Below are 22,118 nucleotides of genomic sequence, written 5' to 3'. Positions count from 1 at the left end.
TTCGAGCCCTGGTCCGGGAAGATCCCACATGCCGCGGAGCAACTAAGCCTGTGTGCCACAACTACTGAGCCTGCGCTCTAAAGCCCGCAAGCCACAACTGCTGAGCCCACACACCACAACTACTGAAGCCCGCGCACCTAGAGCCCACGCTCTGCAACAAGAGAGGCCACTGCAATGAGAAGCCCACGCACCGCAATGAAGAGCAGCCCCCGCTCGCCGCAACTAGACAAAGCCCACGCGCAGCAGCAAAGACCCAATGCAGCCAAAAAGAAAATAAATAAAAATAAATCTTTAAAAAAAGACATAAAATTGCCACTAGAGCAAATAATATGATCATTTATGATGCGAATCTAAGAGGACTGAGAGTTGTACAAGGTTGCTGGATACAAGATCAATGTAGAAGTCTCAACATAACTAATTAGAGTATGCAAATATAAAAATTCATTTTACTATCAAAACAAAAACTAGAAAGTACCAAGGAATAAATCTAATAAAAATACATAAGGCCTTCCTAGATATATTAATCAAACTTGAATAGAAGGATATAAAATGGAGATCTGAATAAATGGAGAGATAAACTTCATTCATAGCTAAGAAGACTCAATATTTCTCAGGTATCAGTTTTTCCCAAAGTAATCTATAAACTCTATTTCTAGTCAGCGACCCAGGAAAATTTTTCTGAGGAACTTGATATACTAATTCTAAAATTGGTATTGGAAGAATGAAGATATAAATAGACTTTTTCTTTCTGAACAAAAAGAATAAGGAAGGGGATTCACCCTATCAGATGCCAAGGCATGTTAAAAAGCTATGGCAATTAAAAGCTGTGTTAACACAGAAATAGACAAAAGGGCAGCAGAACAGAATAGAACTGAGAAACACACCCCTGTGTGTGTAGCAGTCTGGCAGTGGTTATGACTGACTGGCATCACTAATCAGTGAGGAAAGCAGAGACTTCAAAATGTCTCTCCAGTGAGCCCTGCTCCGGGAGGATCCCACATGCTGCGGAGCAACTAGGTCCATGCGCCACAACTACTGATCCTGTGCTCTAGAGCCCGCGAGCTACTACTACTGAGCCTGCGTGCCACAACTACTGAAGCCCGCGTGTCTAGAGCCTGTGCTCAACAAAGAGAAGCCACCGCAATGAGAAGCCCGCACACCACAACAAAGAGTAGCCCCTGCTAGCTGTAACTAGAGAAAGCCTATGTGCAGCAATGAAGACCCAATGCAGCAAAAACAAACAAAAAAAAATTCAGCACTATGTACCCTTAAAAAAAAACAACTTAGGAAAGATCTCAAATCAACAACCTAACTTTATAACCTAAGAAACTAGAAAAAGAACAAACTATCCCAAAGCCAGCAGAAGGAAGGAAATAATAAAGATTAGAACAGAGCTAAATGAAACAGAGAATAGGGAAACAACAGAGAAAAATCAAAAAACCAAAAGTTGGTTCTTCAAAAAGATCAACAAAACTGACAAAACTTTAACTAGATAGACTAAGAAAAAAAGAAAAGACTCAAATACTAAAATAAAAAATGAAAGTGGGGACATTACTACCAACTCTACAGAAATAAAAAAGATTATAAGAGAGTACTAGAACAACTGTACACCAACAAATTGGATAACCTAGATGAAATGGACAAATTCATAGAAACACAAAACCTACCAAGACTAAATCATGAAAAGATAGAAAATCTGAATAGTTTTGAATCAGTAATCAAAAATTTCCCAACAAAGAAAAGCTCTGGACCCAGTGGTTTCACTGCTGAATTCTACCAAACATTTAAAGATGACTAACACCACTCCTTCTCAAATTTTTCCAAAAAACTGAAGAGGAGGAAACACTTCCTAACTCATTCTATGAATCCAGCATTACCTTGATACCAAAGCCAGACAAAAACACTACAAGAAAACTAGAGACCATTATCCCTTATGTACACTGATGCAAAAATCCTCAACAAAATATTAGCAAACACGATTCAGCAGTATGTTAAAAGGATTATACATATGACCAAGTGGGATTTATTACAAGGATGGTTCAACATATGGAAGCTGATCAGTGTAATATGCCACATCAACAAAATGAAGGGGAAAAACCACACAATCATCTCAATTGATGCAGGAAAAGTCTGACAAAATTCAACACTCTTTCATGAGAAAAACACTCAACAAACTAGGAACAGAATGAAACTACCTCAACAAAATAAAAGCCATACATGAAAAACCCACAGTGAACATCATACTCCAGGGTGTTTTCTCTAAGATCAAGGATAAGGCAAGGATGCCCACATTCATCACTTCACCTCAACATAGGACTGGAAGTTCTAGCCAGAGCAGTTAGTCAAGAAAAAGAAATAAAAGGCATCCAAACTGGAAAGGAAGAAGTAAAATTATCTCTGTTTGCAGATGATACGATCTTATACGTAGGAAACCCAGAAGATTCCACCAAAAAAACCCTGAAAGAACTAATAAATGAATTCAGCAAAGTAGGCAGAATACAAAGTCAACACACAAAAATCAGTTGCATTTCTAATACTAACAATAAACAACCTGAAAAGGAAATTACAAAAACGATTCCATTTATAATAGCATTAGAAAGAATAAAATATTTAGGAATTAACTAATTAAGGTGACAGACTTACACAATGAAAATTACAAAACACTGCTGTTTTGTAGTTATTAAGAAGATATGATAAATGGAAACAAGTCCCATGTTCATGAACTGTAAGACTTAATACTGTTAAAAAGTCAATACTACCCAAAGCAATCTTCAGATTCAATACAATTCCTATCAAAATTCCAATAATGTTTTTTGCAGAAATAGAAAAATCCATCTTAAAATTCATATGGAATCTCAGGGCATCCCAAACATTAAAAACAATCTTAAAAAAGAATAAAACAGGAGGATTCACACATCCTGATTTCAGAACTTACTACAAAGCCACAATAATCAAATCAGTGTGGTACTGGCCTAAAGACAGACATATAGATCAATGGAATAAAATAGCAGCCCTGAAATAAACCTTTGCAAACATGATCAAATGATTTTTGACAAGGGTACCAAGCCCATTCAATGGGGAAAGAACAATATTTTCAACAAATGGTGTGGAGAAAACTGGATATCCACATGCAAAAAAGTGAAGTTAGATTGTTATGTCATACCATAACTGAAAATGGATCAAGAACCTAAATTTAAAACCTAAAACAACAAAATTCTTATAAGAAAATATAGGACAAAAGCTTCAGGACATTGTATTTGGCAACGATTTCTTAGCTCTAACACCAAAGGCACAGGGAAACAACGAAAAAATAGAAAAACTGGACCTCGTGAAAATTTTAAAATTTTGTTCATTTAAAGTCATTATGTACAGAGTAAAAGGGTAACTCACAGAACAGAAGAAAATATTTGCAAATCATGTATCTGGATGAGGGATTAATATTCAGAATATATAGAGAACTCCTAAAACTTAAACAACCAAAAAAACCCCAACCTGATTCAAAAATGGGCAAATGACGTCAACACACATTTCTCCAAAAAAAAAAATCAAATGGCCAACAAACATATGACAAGATGCTCAACATGACTAATTATTAGAGAAATGCAAATCAAAACTACAATGAGGTATCACCTCACACCGGTCAGAATGGCTATCATCAAAAAATCTACAAACAATAAAGGCTGGAGAGGGTGTGGACAAAAGGCAACCCTCCTACACTGTTGGTGGGAATGTAAATTTTTTCCTTAAAAAACTATAAATAGAGTTGTCCTTTGATTCAGCAATCCCACTCCTTGGGCATATATCTGGAGAAAACCATAATGCAGAAAGATACATACACCCCAGTGTTCATTACAGTGCTATTTACAATAGTCAAGACATGGAAACAACATAAATGTCCATTGACAGAGGAGTGGATAAAGAAGATGTGGTACATATATACAATGGAATATTACTCAGCCATAAAGAAGAATGAAATAATGCCATTTGCAGCAACATGGATGGACCTAGAGATTGTCACACTGAGTGAAGTAACTCAGACAGAGAAAGACAAATATCATATGTTATCACTTCCATGTGGAATCTAAAAAAATGGTACAAATGAACTTATTTACGAAACAGAAATAGAGTCACAGATGTAGAAAACAAACCTATGGTTACCAGGGGGGAAAGGGGGGAAGGGATAAATTGGGAGATTGGGATTGACATACACACACTACTGTATATAAAATAGATAACTAATAAGAACCTACTGTATAGCACAGGGAACTCTACCCAATACTCTGTAATGACCTATATGGGAAAAGAATCTAAAAAAAAGTGGATATATGTATATGTATAACTGATTCACATTGCTGTACACCTGAAACACAACATTGTAAATCAACTATACTCCAATCAAAATTTAAAATAAAATAAAACTACAATGAGATACTACCTCATACGCATTAGGAAGGCCACTATCAAAAAAAAAACAAAACAGCAAGTGTTGGCAGGGATGTGGAGAAACTGGAATTCTTGTGCACTATTGGCAGGAATGTAAAATAGCACAGCTGCTGTGGAAAACAGTATGGTGGTTCCTCAAAAAACTAAGAATAGAATTACCATATGATCCAGCAATTCCACTTCTGGGTACATACCCAAAAGAATTAAAAGCAGGGACTCGAAGAGATATTTGTGGACCATGTTCATTATTCACAGTAGTAGCTGAAATGTGGAAGCAACCCAAATGCCCACTGAAGGATGAAGGATAAGCAAAATGTGGTATATACATGCAATGGAATATTATTCAGCCATAAAAAGGAATAAAGTTCTGATATATGGTATAACATGGAATAACCTTGAGGACATTATGCCAAGTGAAATAAACCAATCACAAAAAGACAAATATACTATTTTTATAAGTCAAAATCATAAAGACAAAGTATAATGGTGGTTTCCGGGGGTGGAGGGGAGAATAGGGAGTTATAGTGTAGTGGGTATAGAGCTTCAGTTTTACAAGATGAAAGGAGTTATGGAGATGGATGGTGGTGATGGCTGTACAACAATGTGAATGCACTTAATACCACTGAACTGGACACTTAAAAATGGTTAAGATGATAAATTTTACCACAATAAAAAAATCAAAGGTGCAGAAGATTAAAAGATATGAACTTAAAATTAAAAATAATAGTGATAAAAACATCATTAATTTTGGGAATTCCCTGGTGGTCCACTGCAGGGGGCCAGGTTTTGATCCCTGGTCAGGGAACTAAGATCCCGCAAGCTGCGTGGCATGGCCAAAAAAACAAGCAAAAAAAAGTGATAAAGACATCATTAATTTTAGGAATTCCCTGATGGTCCAGTGGTTAGGACTCAGTGCTTTCACTGCAGGGGGCCCAGGTTCAATCCACGGTTGGGGAACTAAGATTCCACAAGCATGCATGTGTGTGTGCGTGTGTGTGTGTGTGTATATATATATATATATGTCTATATATATATATAGACATATATATATAAAATAAAATAGAATATATATATAACATAGTATTAAGTATCCACATATATAAAGAACTACAAATCAATTTTAAAAACACTGACAATGCAATAGAAAAATGAACTATCTGAGCAATTCACAGGAGAAAAAGTTGAAAGAGCCAATAAATTAATGAAAATATGCATAGCTTCTCTAATAACAAAGTAAATACAAAATAAATCAACCAGATATACTTTTCCACTTACCAAATAATTAATTTAAAGTCTGACAGGATCAAGCATCAGTGAGGATATCAGAGAAATGGAAATTTTCCAACACTGTTGGTGTAAGGATACACTGGTATAACCTCTTTGGAGAGCAATCAAGCAGAACTGATTAAAATATAAAATGTGTTTCCATCCATCCAGCAATTCTGTCCAAGGTAAATATCCTAGAGAGATTCTCTCACATGTGATGCCAAGAAAGACGTGTGCCAAGATGCTGATAAAACCCTGAAAACACCTGAACACCCATCATCAGGAACGTGGGCAAAGAAAATGCAGTACTTCATGTATCTCACTGAACACTTCACAGAATTTAACCAAACTGAAGCACATCTGTATGTGTCAAACTAGACAGAACTTCACAACATACTGTTTAGTAAAAGCGCTCTTTGTAACTGCTCCATATTAGATTGAACTGGTTCTGTGTTGTGGCAGACTGTACTTTCCAAAGATGACCCCAGCAGTATCTCCTGTCTCTCGAGTTCTTCCAGAACCCTGACACTCCCCTATCAAGAGGCGGGGTCTAATTCTCCGCGTCCTTGAATCTGGGTGGGCTTGTGACTTCTTGTAGCCAGTAAAATACAGTGGTAGAGATCCCAGGTGACTTCTGAGGCGAGGTCATCAAAGGCAAGCCAGCCTTGTTAGCCTGGAGCCCGGAGCCAACAGGTAAGAAGTCTGACTGCCCCGAGGCTGCCTGTGAGGAAGCAAAGTCACGTGGAGAAGACATACACAGGGGCCCCGGCAAGCAGTTCCGGTCTTTAGGTCATTCTGGTCTAGGCACCAGGCATGTGAGTGAACTACCTTCAGGTAATTCCTTCCCTCAGATATCAGGCCCTGAGTCATCCCAGCTGAGGCCCCGGACATCTAGGAGTAGAGATGAGATGTGCTTGCCATGCTCCTGCTGAATTACTGACCTACTGTTATAGCCATAACCATAATAAAATGCTGGTTGTTTTATGTCACTAAGTTTGAGGTCACTTTTTATGCAACAAAGGTAACTGAACACTTAGTGATAGGCAGTGAGGGGCCTGCTTTATTACAAATAATACAGCAAAGACATCCTTGTATACGCCTCTACACACAAACCAGTTCTTTAGGGGAGGTCCTAAAAAGGAGACCTGAACTCAGAACTGACCACTGGTGAAAGTGGAGGAGGCTACAATGCCTGTTTCTAGTAATATTAATATCAACATTAACAACGACAATTGTAATAAATGCTACCACCTCTTGGGTTCTTGTCAAGGGCTTTGTGTTTCTAATCTTACATTAATACACAGCCCTGTGGGGTTGGTATTGGTCCACCCAATTCACAGGTGAGGAAGTGGAGGCCTGGAGAACTGAGGTGACTCGCCCAAGGTCTCTTAGTTTCCTTCCTCGCCAGAGCTGGGGAAATGGGATGGCAGGCCCCTTCCCTCAGGCTGCTAGCTCTATGTCTACCCTTGTTCACCTCTCATCTCCCAGCACTGAGGCTAGAGGTGTGGCCTCCTTTTCAGCTCCTGGCCTGGGCTGCGTCTATCCACAAGTTAGGGTGATGGTGACAGCAGCTGCAGCAGGCATGGCTGCTGCCATTCACCATCAAGCACTCCGCATACACAGGGTCTCATCTTACCCCCACCATAGGCTGAGGGTGGGGTCATTATTGCCACTGAACAATGGGGAGAAGCAGGCTCAGATGTGCCCAAGGTCACACAGCTGTTGAGTGGCAGAGCACTTCACCTCCATGTTTGTTTCTTCTTCAAGACACGATTTTAATAGCTCCAACCTCACTGGATAGCCGGGAGTAAACAAGATGATGAATGCCGAGTGCTGGCTCATGGTAGGCCGCCCAGCGTTCAAGGCTCTCTGATTCTCCACTCACTCTGGAACGATCCTGATCAACCCCCTGGCCACAGGAGTTCCCACAGACTACGTTGAAGCGTTCATTTCATCCGCATCTCCTTCAACAGCAAGAAAGACATCTGCACAACTTGACCTCTGTAATCTTGCTTCCCCAAGAGCCCCTCCTTATCCAGCCAAGCACGCCCTGCCTCCGCCTCCCTCTTTCAAGTTAATGACCTCTTCATCCACCTGTGGCCCAAACCAGGGAAGCTGGAGGGATCCACCTGACTCCAACCCTGTGCCCCTTTAGTCGGTCCATTCAGAACGTTCAGAAAATTTCTTCTGTTTATCCATTCCTTCCTCTTCCACCCCACTGCCCTGGTCTCCCTGTTTCCAAAGCTTTATCCACACAGCAATCAAGGGTGATCTTTCTAAAAAGAAAATCTGACCGTCTCACTGTTGCTTCAGATCCCCCAGCTGCTCTCCCCTGCCTGGAGCGTAATGCCCAATACTTTGATCTGATATTTGAGGCCCTTCTCAGTCAGCTCCCTACTCTTGTGACCCACCATCCCCCTCTTCCCACTCCTTTCTTTTCAGTTGTGATTCCTGGACCTGCCCTGCCCTTCCTGCTTCTGTGCCTTTGCACGTGCTACTCCCTCCATCTGGAATCCCTGTCCTCTCCCCCTGCCTGTAAATACCCTCCAAGCTTCTGCACAATATGAAGGTATCATGGTTTCCTTGAGGCACCTCCTTGGTGAAGCTCTTCCACATATGTAAGAACAGTGACATTAAAACTTGTGGCCGTAAGTCAGACAGGGCCTTGGGTGGACGTACACAATTTGATCAGAAAGCATGGTGGTGTCAATGAAGAATTGTGGTCCTAAGAGATAGGAAATGTCATTATTCACAACAGACAAAAGATGGAAGCAACCCAAGGATCCACGGACACATGAATGGATAAGCAAAATGGGGTCTCTCCATACAACAGAATATTACTCAGCCTTAAGAAGGAACGAAATTCTGATATAAGCTGTAACATGAATGAATCTTGAGAACATTATGCTAAGTGAAATAAGCCAGTCACAAAAGGACAAAGACCGTATGATTCCACTTATATGAGGTACCCAGAGTAGTCAAATTCAGAGACAGAAAGTAGAATGGTGGTTGCCAGGGGCTGGGAGAGGGAGAATGGGGAGTTAGTTAGCATTTAATAGGTACAGAGTGTCAGTTTGGGAAGTTGAAAAGTTCTGGAGATGGATGGTGGTGTAACACAAAATCCACCCAAGAGAGGCAGCCACCTGCATGGGCATTACTGATTTACCTGAGCAGTCAGAATATTTATCTTGCATCTAAGGGACAGAGCAACGTGACTACGTCTATCTTTAAGTTATAGTCACTGATGTAGGGCTGTGAAAAGGGCTCCATCCAGAGGTTGGGTTCAACAGCAGGGTTGAGGGCTGCTTATTAAGAAATGTCATCATGTTGAAAGAGCACCCCTCCCCCCATAATATTACAGGAAGGTACCACCAATACTGTTTGGCGTGACATATGCTTAGCAGGTAAGCATCTTCTCAATCCAGAAAGAATTAGAATTAAGTGTAGTACAGAAAAGTTTAACCTGCTGCACCAACACAGTCACTAAGGTATCCGCGCACGCCCACCCAGGCTTATTCTCCTCATCTGCGCCGTCCAATACAACGGCCCCCGGCCATTTGCAGCAAGCGAGCACCGGCAATGTGGTTTGTCTGGATTGAGATGTACGATAAAGTAAAATATGCACTGGATTTTAAGTACTTAGTATGAAAAGGAATGTAACAACCTCAATAATTCTGTATGTTGAAACACTACTATTTTGGACATACTGTGTAAGATAACTTAACAAAAATTAACTTCACCTATTTCTTTTTGCTTTTTAAATGCAGCTCCTAGAACATTTACAGCACATGGCTCACATTATATTTTTACCAAACAGCGCTGCTCTAGATGCTCTGACCCTAGGCCACCAGGCAGGGTCAATGGCAGATGGCATGGAGTTAGTGATAGTCTGTGAGCTCCCTCCCTCTACCCTGCACCTGGAATGCCAGCAACCAGACACATGCCCCCAAAGAAACTAGAGGATTCTTTTCTGAAAAAGATTCTGAAGGATTCTAGAGAAAAGATACTGACATTTCAAGATCTTCTAAGGCAAAGGCCAGTTTGTCACCCAATCACCCTAAAGCAGGACGCCCTTAAACTTAAATGGGCAACAAACCACTTTAGTTCAATGTCAGCAGAACCTGTCACATTGTCACCAATAGAAATCAAAGATAATTTCATATCACATTACAGTGGTCACAGTTATCTTGAAATAATGTTTTCTGGCATCATTACTTTAAAATTATAGTAGTTTTAGACTGACTGCTAGACTATTAATGCCTTAACAAAGAAGTATATATAGTATTATCATATCACAAATTTATTCACTATTTTAGAAACTGTATTTTAACGTAATTGGTTTCCTTTGTTATCTTGATATAATTTTTTTTAATTAATTAATTTATTTATTTTTGGCTGCGTTGGGTCTTCGTTGCGGTGCGCGGGCTTCTTATTGTGGTGGCTTCTCTTGTTGCGCAGCACAGGGCTCTAGGTGCGCGGGCTTCAGCAGTTGTGGCACGTGGGTTCTAGAGCTCAGGTTCAGTAGTTGTGGTACATGGGCTTAGTTGCTCCGTGGCATGTGGGATCCTCCTGCCCCAGGGCTCGAACACATGTCCCGTGCATTGGCAGGCAGATTCTTAACCACTGCGCCACCAGGGAAGCCCTGATATAATTTTTTTAAATTAATTAATTTATTTTTATTTTTGGCTGTGTTGGGTCTTTGTTGCTGCACGCGGGCTTTTCTCTAGTTGCGGCGAGTGGGGGCTACTCTTCATTACAGTGCGCGGGCTTCTTGTTGGGTGGCTTCTCTTGTTGCAGAGCACAGGCTCTAGGCGCGCAGGCTTCAGTAATTGTGGTGCGTGGGCTCAGTAGTTGTGGCTTGTGGGCTCTAGAGCACAGGCTCAGTTGCTCCGCGGCATGTGGGATCTTCCCGGACCAGGGCTCGAACCTGTGTCCCCTGCATTGGCAGGCAGATTCTTAACCACTGTGCCACCAGAGAAGCCCTGGATATAATTTTTACTGTATGTTATTTAAAACCAGTATTCTTTTTTTTTTTTTTTTAATTTTATTTATTCTTTTTATTTATGGCTGTGTTGGGTCTTCGTTTCTGTGCAAGGGCTTTCTCTAGTTGTGGCAAGTGGGGACCACTCTTCATGGTGGTGCAGGGGCCTCTCATTATCGCGGCCTCTCTTGTTGCGGAGCACAGGCTCCAGACGCACAGGCTCAGTAATTGTGGCTCACGGGCCTAGTCGCTCCATGGCATGTGGGATCTTCCCAGACCAGGGCTCGAACCTGTGTCCCCTGCATTGGCAGGCAGATTCTCAACCACTGCGCCATCAGGGAAGCCTCCAAAACCAGTATTCTGAGAAGGTGTCTACAGAAGCCTACCTTTCAACGGGCCCTGCCCACAGAGCTGCCAGTTAGTCTCTCATTGCTTCAATTGTTTTTTTGTCCTAATTTTAATTTTTATTAAATTAATATATACTCATAGTTTTAAAAATAAATGGAAGCACAGCAATAAATGAAAAACAGATAAATTGGACTTTATCGAAATTAAAGACTTGCACATCAAAGGACACTATGAAGAAAGTGAAAAGACAACCTACAGAATGGGAGAAAATATTTACAAATCATATACCTGACAAGGGCCTATTATCCAGAATATGTAAAGAACTCCTAAACTCTACAACAAAAAGACAAACAACCCAATTAAATAGACTGAATAGATATTTCTCCGAAGATATACAAATGACCAATAAGAACATGAAAAGAGGCTCAGCATCAGTCATTAGGGAAATGCAAATCAAAATGACAATCGGGACTTCCCTGGTGGTCCAGTGGTTAAGAATCCACCTTCCAATGCAGGAGATGTGGGTTCAATCCCTGGTCGGGGAACTAAGATCCCACATGCTGCAGGGCAACTAATCCCGTGCCACAACTACTGAGCTCCAGCACCTCAACTAGAGCCCACGTGCCGCAAACTACAGAGCCCACACATCACAACTAGAGAAGAGAAAACCCGCAAGCCACAACTAGAGAGAAGCCCGCACACTGCAATGAAGAGCTCACGCACTGCAATGAAAGATCCCGCATGCCACAACTAAGACCTGACGCAGCCATAAAAAAATAATTAAAAAATAAATATTTTTTAAGAAGGACAATGAGATACCATTTTATACCTACTAGGATGGCTATAATTTTTTTAAAAGATGGAAAATAACAAGTGTTAGCAAAGATATAGAGAAATGGGAACCCTTATGCATTGCTGGTGGGAATGTAAAATGGTGCAACTGCTGTGGAAAACATTGGCGATTCCTCAAAAAGCTAGACACAGAATTAATTACCATGTGACCCAGCAATTCCACTCTTAGGTTTAAACCCAAAAGAACTGAAAATAGGACTGAAACAGATTCTCATATCGTGTTCACTGTAGTATTCACAGTAGCTGAAAGGTGGAAATAACCCAAGTGTCCATCAACAGATGAATGGACCAAACAAATGTGGTATTTACATACAACGGAATATTATTCAGCTATAAAAAGGAATAAAGCTCTGATATGCTACAACATGGATGAACCTTGAAAACATGCCAGACACAAAAGGACAAACACTGTATCTTCCCACTTACACGAAAGATCTAGAATAGGGAAATTCATAGAGACAGAAAGTAGATTCGAGGTTACCAGGGACTGGGTGGAGAAGGGAATGGGGAATTATTGCTTAACGGGTACAGAATCTCTATTTGGGGTGATAAAAAAGTTTTGGAAATAGATGTTGGTAATATACAACATTGTAAATATAAGTAATGCCACTGAATTATGCACTTAAAAGTGGTTAGAATGGCAAATTTTATGTTATATATATTTTACCACAATAAAAAAATGGAAAAAAGTTAAACATAGAATTACCACATGATCCAGCAATTCCACTCCTACGTATATACTCAAAAGACTTGAACAGAGGTATTCAAACAAAATCTTGTACATTACGAGTTTTATTCTGCTATTAAAGAGGTTTTTTTTTTAAAATAATGCTGTTCTTTTTTTTTCCTTATAAATTTTATTTATTTATTTATTTATTTATTTTTGGCTGTGTTGGGTCTTCGTTGCTCCGCACAGGCTTCCTCTAGTTGCGGTGAGCGGGGGCTGCTCTTCGTTGCGGTGCGTGGACTTCTCATTGTGGTGGCTTCTCTTGTTGCGGAGCACAGACTCTAGGCGTGTGGACTTCAGTAGTTGTGGCTCATGGGCTCTACAGCGCAGGCTCAGTAGTTGTGGCGCACAGGCTTAGTTGCTCTGCGGCACGTGGGATCTTCCCGGACCAGGGCTCGAACCCGTGTCCCCTGCATTAGCAGGTGGATTCTTAACCACTGCGCCACCAGGGAAGTCCCAAAGAGTTTTTATCCTGATAGTTAAATAATTATTTCTTCATCTTTGATGTTATTACCATATATTATCAACATACCAGTATATTACCATGACTTTCGCTATTTTTATATTATATAGTTTGCTTTTGCTATCTCTAAAATTGTTTTATTTTATTTAATTTTTTTTTAAAGAACATAACATATGCAATTTATAAATTTATTTTATTTATTTTTGGCTGCTTTGGGTCTTCGTTGCTGCATGTGGGCTTTCTCTAGTTGCGGTGAGTGGGGGTTACTCTTCGTTGCGGTGCATGGGCTTCTCATTGCAGTGGCTTCTCTTGTGGCAGAGCACAGGCTCCAGTAGTTGCGGCATGTGAGCTCAGTAGTTGTGGCGCACGGGCTTAGCTGCTCCACAGCATGCGGGATCTTCCCAGACTAAGGCTCGAACCCGTGTCCCCTGCATCGGCAGGCGGATTCTTAACCACTGCGCCACCAGGGAAGCCCTTAATTTAATTTTAATTTTAATTTTTTGGCTGCGCCGCATGGCTTGCGGGATCTTAGTTCCCCAACCAGGGATTGAACCTGGGCCACAGCAGCAAAAGGGCCGAGTCCTAACCACTGGACTGCCAGGGAATTCCTAAGTTTTATTTTAAATTAAATCATAAAATTAAAAAACAGCAAGTGGAACTACTAGGCTTGCAACAAAAACAGAAATCTTCTACTCCATCCCTTCCTACCCCTGAGTTAGTTCCTCACTTTTAATATGAATAAACAACTAAAGATCACTGGACATTCCAGGAAAGACTCCAACCCAAAAAGACACATAGAAAAAAGGAGCCTAAAGGAAATAGAGACAACACAGAGACATGAAAACTTAAATATATATGTAAATGTTAGAAAGGTAGGAGAAGATACTCTATCCATAAAACAAGGACAAAATATTATGAAAAAAGGAACAGAGTAAGAAAGAGCTCTTATACGAATGGCTGTAGTAAACATTTGATGCACAGAGTTTAGAGATAAAGTCAAGGAAACCTCCCAAACTCAACAGATTTCGCCAAAAAAAGATACACAAAGAGCACTTACAAAGATGCTATACTTTATTAGCCACCATGGAAACTCAAATCAAAACCACAGTGAGGTACTACTATACCCACCATGATGGCTATAATCAAAAAGAGCAATAATTACAAGTGTTGGTGAGGATGTGGAGAAATTAGAACCCTCGTGTGCGGCTGGTGGGAATGTTAAATGGTGCAGCCACTGTGGAAAAGTTTAGCAGGTTCCTCAGAAAGTTAAACACAGAATTATCATATGGCCCAGCAATTCCACTCCTACTTATATACCCAAAGGAAATGAACACAGATCCACACAAAAACTTGTACACAAATGTGCACAGCAGCATTATTCGTACTAGCCCAGAAGTGGAAACAATTCAAATGTCCATCAACAGATAAATGTATAAATAAAATGTAGTATTATCCATAAAATGGAGTCTTATTCCACAATAAGGAATAAAGAACTGATACATGCTACAACATGGATGAACCTTAAAAACATGCAGCAAAAGAAGCCAGACACAAAAGACCTGTCATACAACCATACTATATGACTCCATTTACATAAGTGTCCAGAATAGGCAAATCCACAGAAACAGAATTAGTGGTTGCTAAGAGCTAGTGGGGAGGAGGGGATGAGGAGTGACTGCTTATGGTCATGGGGTTTCTTTTTGGAGTGATGAAAATGTTCTGAATTTAGATAACAGTGATGGTTGCACAACATTATGAGTGTACTAACTGCCACTGAACTGTACACTTTAAAAGGGTAAATTTTATGGCATGTGACTTACATCTCAATAAAGTTGTTATAGCGTGCAAAAAAAAGAAAAGAAAAAAAAAAAAAGAAAGCCTTCCAGAAAGAGAGACAACAAAAAGATAAGAGAAAGGAAAGATCAGAGACAGGATCAACTCAGCAGATCCAACATGTGAGTGACAGGAATTTCAGAGAGAGAAAACAGAACAAGTGGAAGTGAGGAAATTATTTTAAAAAAGTAGTACAAGACTATTTCTGCAAGAGACAAAAGACCTGAGTCTCCACATAAAAGTGGCCTATTAACTACTGGCACAAAGACCCATTCCAGGGCACGTCATTGAGAAATTTCGTAAGAGAGGTAAAGTGAAGACCCGAACAGATCCTAACAGCTTCCAGAGATAAAATAATACAAAGGACTCAGAACTGGAATGGCCTCACACTTTTCAGCACAAGTAATGGAAGCTAAACATAATACGGCCTCTTTAAGATTCTGAGGGAAAGTTACTTTCAACTTTATTTTAATATTTATATATAAATTATATCTACATTTATATACAAAAATAATTTGTATTTACTATTTTCAACTTTACACCCAGCCAAACTATATGAGGTCTGAATAAAGACATACAGTTTCCAAAAATTTATCTCCAACTGAAGGTGTGCTCCCGTAAAGTGAGGGGCTGAAACCAGGAAAGCGGAAGACCATGTTGTCCAAAAAAGCAGGGTGTCCATCACAGTAAAGTAGCCAAGGGCAGTCCCAGGTGACGAAAAGGGAAGTCTCTGGACAGCAGCCTGGCAGCAGGCCCAGAAAGCAAGCTGGCCAGATCAGGGCAGAGGACAGAGGGCAGCAGGAAAAATAGGAGATCATGAGATTATCTGATACGTTTGCACACCTGGAAAATAATATTGATGAGGGGCTGGCCGATCTGGTGGAGCATGTGAAAAAAATGACAAATAAGAGCTTAGAAAATAAAGTGTATAAAAAAAATGAGGCAACCATTCATTCTAGGAAAAACAAAATGTATAAGAAAATGAAATCATAATATACCACAAGGCTCTGCAGTGAACATCATTTACATGCTCATAGCAAACAGAAATATTGGTTGTTTTTTAACCCCAAACTGATATAATATATGGAGGGTGGGGCACAGGAAGTAGAGGTGACAGAGCTAAATACTGAGCTATTACAGTAGAGATCAATACATAATGACAATTAATTTTAGAGGAAATAAAAGGTAATCCCATTTAAAAAGAAATATGAAGGTAAATACCAGAATACACAGTTGACGAGAGCTGAAAGTGGGGAAGGCTGAGGAAGGGCAGAGGGCTGGATGGTTTCTGTTAGAAGCCATTTAGTGCTCTCTCTGATCCTTGCCTCTGTTCTGATTGTGTAAACACTAGTATTATAAAAGGTTATTAGGTATATACCTCACAACAGTTCCCTGCACACCAGTGGGTGTGACATCAAAGCTGGGGACTGGCCTAGAGAGTGAAAACAGGGCCTCTGCGTCATCAAGGGGTGGTTTCCCCAGGCCCTGCCCCACCAGGGGTCGGTGGGACGCTGGCTCCATCCCTTCTGGATACTCCGGAGAACTGTCCTTCCTGCACGGTCTGTGAAGGGGAGCCATCTAGGGGCTGGAGCTCCCCAGGGGCCTGCCTCCAAACCACCCCTCCCCTGTATCAAACACCTGTGAATCTAGGCTCCCTACATATTTCTAGCTCTTTCTAGAACTATTTTTTAATTTCTTGGGGGAATTTTTAGAAACAGGCATGGTATAGACAGAAGCCTAAGTGGGAAAGTAGATGACTTCTGTCTAACCCATTCATAGTTCTTCACACCCTGCTGAGGTTCACAGTTAGATCCCTGGTGCTGAGGTCCAGTTAGATCCCTGGTGCTTGGCACGCAGTAGGTGCTCAATAAGGAGCCGCCAAAGGCATAATTATGGTGCCAACTTTCTGTGTCCGGCACTTCGTCGGGCCCTGAACATGCACTGCCGCATCAGAGGGTAGGATTATCTCCACGTTATAGGTAAGGAAACTGAGGCTCAAGGAACCTGCCGAAGGTCACTTCACTAGTAAGGGAAGAGCTGGGATTCAAACCCGGGGGCTGCTGACCCCACAGCCGGTGCAACTAGCAGCTGCTGCCATAAATCCTTTCTGGAAAAAGGTTTGGTTAGGTCGGTGGATGGATGGAAGAAAGGAAAGAATGAGAGTAAGGGGTGGAATCACGACCGACCCAGGAAGAGAACCTAAGAACCCCCCACCCCCACCTCGGAGGCTGGGGCTGGCACCCGCACCCCTCCCAACCTGCCCCCCCGGGCCGGCCTCACAGCACCCACCTTCTTCAGAGAGGCTGTTCTCTTTGGTCTCCTTGTCCATCTGGCAGCACCAGCCTTCCAGCCGCTCCGTTTCTGCCTGAAGCAGCTTCAAGAACCAGTAGCCGTCCCGGCGGCAGGCCCCTGGCTGTGCTGGCTCCGCGGGGGAGCTGGAGGACGTCTCCAGCCAGGGGTCGGGCGGGGGCAGCGAGGATGCCTCTAAGGCAGGGTCGCTGTCGTCTCCATAGGAGAGGTTGCGCTTGATCTGGGCAATCCTGGGGGTCTGCCTGGGGCCGGCATCGATGCTGATGGAGTCGGGGTGTGGGGTGCAGTCCGGGAGGCTCCTCTCAGATGACTTACAGCTCGAGTCGTTGGCATCCTGGGTATCCGAGTCGGTGTCCCGTCGGGAGGACATGCTGTGAGAGGGGGCGCTGCTTCTGTGGGTGTGGGGTGGAGTGGGGTGGGGACAGGAAGGGGTGAGTCACCCAGAGGGCCAGAGACCAGAGGCCACCCCGACCCGGACACACGGGAGACAGAGAAACGGATGCATCGTCTGCTCACCATGCGCCTGAAGCGGGTCCCACAGCCCCCGTCTCATTCTCTGCTCAGCCCCCACCCCGCCCACACGCACACGCACACGCACACACAGACAAGGTCATAAGGTTGCCTGTTCACTGCACTGGGGCCAGGACGCCCACCAACGCCGGGGTGCCGGGCCACGTCTCCGCCCGGCCTCGGCCCCCGTGGCTGATTAATCTCACAGAGCAAGCGCTCGTTGAGCACGCCCGCCCGCCCAGCCTCCCACACCTGGGCCACCGCCCGCACCCCAAACCCAGCTCGGTTACTAGAAATCCAGCAAGGAGAAGTGGGTTAGGGAGAGCAGGAGGAGAAGGCGCAGGAGAGGGGAGAGCAGAGGGAGGGAGAGGAGAGGGGAGAGGCAGCCAACACCTCGGTGCCACTTACCGCCAGTCGTCCTCTACCTGAACCCCGATGGACTGGAATTTGGTAGCGGGACTGGGCTCCTCTTTTGGCACTGGCTGAATGCAGTCAACCTTATTGAAGGACAACGACAGCAACGGCACGGAGACAAAGACAAAAATAAAGAACAAACACCACACTTGCTGCTGAAATTCACATTAGTAGGACGACGCAAACGGACGTGTGGACAGACAGACACGAGGCATGCGGACACTGCACGTGGGCCTGAGGCCGGACCAGGTTAAGCCGGGCACTGCTCATTCGCGCGGAGGCGGGCGGGCAGGTGGGTGGGAGGTGGGATGGGGTGGAGATGACTGGCTTTCCCTACTCTGAGGAGGGTGCCATCACATCGATCGCTTTGGGTCCGTTGTCCTCCGAGAGGTGGGAATCGTTCCTTCTAGTCCTCTCCTTCACACGCATCAGAGAGAAGAAAAAAAAAAGGACAACGAAAGAGAAAGAAAACACACACACACAAAGCCACAGCCGTTATCTGGTGTAGTTGAAGCGGGGCTGTCTCGAGGCAAAGATCACTCCCCCAACCCTGCAGCTGAAGGGCAGGCTGGAGGCGCCTGCACTAGGGGCAAACCTTGGACAGCAGTTCTGGATTTGAAAGCTGCCACCAAGGCAAGAGCCGGCCAAGTCGCTGGGCCCTATGGGATGCCAGCCCTGGGCCTCGATCACACTTCGCTGAGGTTACCTTCAGCACTGGGTGGGCCAGGGGAGCCACGTGCAAAGCTGGCGCTCTTTCTCTATACCAGTGATGCCCTGGGCCTACCTTTTTTTCCGGGACAGAGGTACGTGGCCACAGAGCAGCCAGGTCAGCCCCTCCGCCACCACTCATGAATGAAGGAGAACGCACACTTGACCCAGGGCTCGAGGCGCCAAGGGGTGGGACGAGAGTTGTAGGGGTGTCCTTGGAAATTGGAGACTCTCGTCTCCTGGCTTCACAGAGGCCAGGGAGGCTTTCCCGGGCAGGGGCTGAGCACCAGGCTTCTCCTTGCCATGGGGGTGCAGCTGCACTTCTCCTTCAGCAAGAGCCAGCTCAGAGGATGCAGCATCACCGGGTCTCAAGAAGCTGCCTGGAGAGCATGGAGTGGGGGTAGGGTGAGCCCGGGGGAGAAGCCTGGATGGGCCCAAGAGCCAGAATACTCAGCCCTGCGTGAACTTCTGAGTGAAAGGATCAGGGTGAGTCTAACTCTCTCTCAGGTCTTCTGGAAAGATAAGAACATCCGGTTTGGCCAAGGAGAGGGTGGGGCTGCCCAAACAAAGACCCTGAGACTAGACTATTTTCTGTATTCCTTAGAATCTCTCCTGATAGCTGTACAGGACAGGGGCTGGACCCCTTATGAAGGAGCCCAGAAAACAGAATAGTCTCCTGGCTGACTTTCTTCTTCTATATGTGCCAAAATTTTTCCTCTCCAAGAGGCAAGTGCAAGAAATCGGCCAGTGAGCCGTCTCTGGTCCATTCTGCCCCCCTTTGAGTCCCATGTTCCTTCTGTAATTTTGGTGCTTTGTCATCTACTTGGCCATGCCCAACTGCACAGGGGTGGCTGGGGAAACGGAGATCCTCTCCAATCTAAGCCACAATGCTCACCACCTGGACCTCCTTGATCGCCCTCTGGGTTTGGAGGGGCTCTGCCTTCCCCAAGCTCTTAGGCTCACTGTAGCTGCCCTCCCTCCCTGCCCTGAGTATGCTCCACTGTAGTCTGGATTTAGAGCAACTCTTGAAAGCTGCAAGGCAGGGCCCAAGTTTTCCCCGCTCAGCTAACAGCAGACAGATTACTGATGTCAGGTGCATGCAGGAGGTGCAATGAAGCAGTGGAGGGGAAGCTGGCGCACCCTGCCCTGCTGTGTGCCCTGGCCATGGGCGCACAGTGAGCCTGGCTTCCTGAAGGGTCTGCTGGCTTTGGCCACTTGGTCCCAGGGAATTATCTGCCTGGATCCTTTCTCACAGAGGAATGCATTGGGACCGACATCCCACTTCTCAATCTGACATGGGCCTGGCACCTCAAGCAACCTACCTGTCCCCAAGGCCCGAGAGGGCTCTGGGCAAAGTTCCCCTTGAGCAACCCCCAAGGCTCCAGGGCCCTGAGTCCTGGGCCCCTGGCCCTCGGCGTCTACGCTCCTCGCTGCTCCCACCGCCAGGCGGGGCTGTGGCCTCCGCACCAGAGCTGACCTTGGATCAGAGAACTGTTAGGCCAGTCCCGCCTCCCACGCTCGGCTGCCAGGGCAGAGGGTGGAGTGAACAGACAGACAGTGGACAGGCAAACAGTGGACAGGAGATGGCTGGCTGAGTGTAACTACATTCACTGGGACAACCCATCGCTGGAGCAGGGACACCTGCCCACAGCTGCAGAGCCTGCAGCATGTTTGGGCGAACGTGAGGAAGACGTGGCTATGGGTGGAATTTGGTCTGGCCACTTGGGGCCGACCCCCCAAAATAGACAAACCACCTTTGCCAGGAGACCTAGTGGGCCTCCACCAGATGTAATTACACGCAGGCAGGTGCACGGCGTGGGCCGAGGACAGAGTGCGAAAGGGGCCCCTACTTGTATTCCTATAGATGACAGTTTCCTTTTGGGAATGGCCTCAGGGTGGGATTCGGAGCTGGTCAGCGTCCCTTGTTCGCTCTTCAAAGCTGCATGTTTTGGGGGTGGCTCAGGGGCCTCGGGGGCTGGGGTGACTCCGCCCCGTGTCACACTGGGCGGTCGGGTACTGCTGTCCAGGCTGTCCGACGAGTTGCTCAGGCCGGACTGGCTCGTCACTTCGCTCTTGTGGTCCTGGCTGTCCAGGTAGGTGTCCTGGGCAGACTCGGTGCTGCTCTGGACCGTGACGGAGATGAACGGCTTCGATGTGGTGCGTGGAGGGACCGGTGGCGGGGTCTTCTTATACGCCACTAGGCATGATGAACCTGCAGATGGGTGAGAGGTGGGCAGGGGAGAAGGTGAGGCCCTAGCCCTCTCGAGCCCCTTTCAGGGCTGAGGCCCTACCTGACCCGACCCTAGCTCTGGCCTCGGTGAGGATTTCTGGAGCAGGAGAATGGGGGTCAGACACAGCAATGACCAAGACAGACAGACACAGGCCCTGCCCACCTTCATGCTGAGCCAAAGCCAAGTCTAGTGGGGGAGGCCCACATGGACCAAACACACCCTCCACCTGAGTCCCACACAAAGGTCTTATCCATCCGGGGCATGGGCTGGATGGTGACAGCAGAGTGACGGTCAGGACAGCTAAGGAATGGTTAACCTCACTTGTCCTCAAGCTCACCGAGAGACCTACCACTCCCCTGCCCAGGTCTTTTCCTCCTACCCTACCTTCCCTCCACCCCTGTTTCCTCTGCCTGGATGCCCTCTCCCTGTCTGGTCAGAGACCAACACATCTTTCAGGGCTCAGAAGTCCTTCCCCACATCTTGCCATTCCCACCCCACCCCTCACCTTGTTATGTGAAAACCCCACACACCAGTCTACCTCCCCTAAGACTCCATCACGCCCGGTCAGACTCTCTGTTCTCCACCAAGATTCAGGGAACCAGGACCCGCCACGGGTGGGAGTTGGTGTCTCAGAGTCCCGTTCTGAATCTGGCCCAGGGCTGGCCCACAGCTGGCTTCGTAAACGCTGAATTTTTTGTTCTGAAACAGGAGGTGCTTTTCAAACAGCAGTAGCTACTTGCTGTGAGGGGCTGGGTCACATCCAGCGGCTTTTCTCAGCATCTTAACTCCAACTGCCCTTTCCCCAGTGAGGACTGAAACGAGCCTCTCCCCAGGTGAGGCCTGGGCCAGAAGAGGAGCCAAAGGAGTGGCTTTAAGCCTTGCCTTCAAGGGACTGCCAATCACAGTGATGGTGATGGCTTAATGGAAACCCTCAAAATGAGGCCCAGTGCCACAGGGGCCTCAATGGTAAATCCATTCATCTGCTCCTGTGAGATATCACTACACAAACATCAGAATGACCAAAATAAAAAC

The 22,118-nt window shown here is 44.9% G+C and overlaps 1 protein-coding gene across 8 annotated transcripts in view; it reads right to left on the bottom strand.

Annotated features, from left to right (window-relative positions):
* Positions 1-22,118, bottom strand: part of DLGAP4 (DLG associated protein 4) — a 188,705-nt gene that overhangs the window by 9,307 nt on the left and 157,280 nt on the right. For 6 of the 8 annotated variants that reach the window (XM_057528582.1, XM_057528576.1, XM_057528578.1 and 3 more), the window contains 3 exons: positions 20,706-21,067; positions 18,142-18,230; positions 17,203-17,615 (listed from right to left, as the gene is read on the bottom strand). In XM_057528582.1, coding sequence (XP_057384565.1) covers positions 17,203-17,615; positions 18,142-18,230; positions 20,706-21,067 — 864 coding nt within the window. Of the gene's footprint in view, positions 1-17,202; positions 17,616-18,141; positions 18,231-18,484; positions 18,565-20,705; positions 21,068-22,118 lie in introns of all 8 variants that reach the window. The other 2 variants (XM_057528577.1, XM_057528580.1) reach the window with 1 other exon arrangement.

This window comes from Balaenoptera acutorostrata, chromosome 15 (genome assembly GCF_949987535.1).
Source record: "Balaenoptera acutorostrata chromosome 15, mBalAcu1.1, whole genome shotgun sequence".
Taxonomy (NCBI): Eukaryota; Metazoa; Chordata; class Mammalia; order Artiodactyla; family Balaenopteridae; genus Balaenoptera; species Balaenoptera acutorostrata.
The sequence above is the reverse complement of the archived record's forward strand: the minus strand, read 5'-3'. Positions and strand labels throughout refer to the sequence as shown.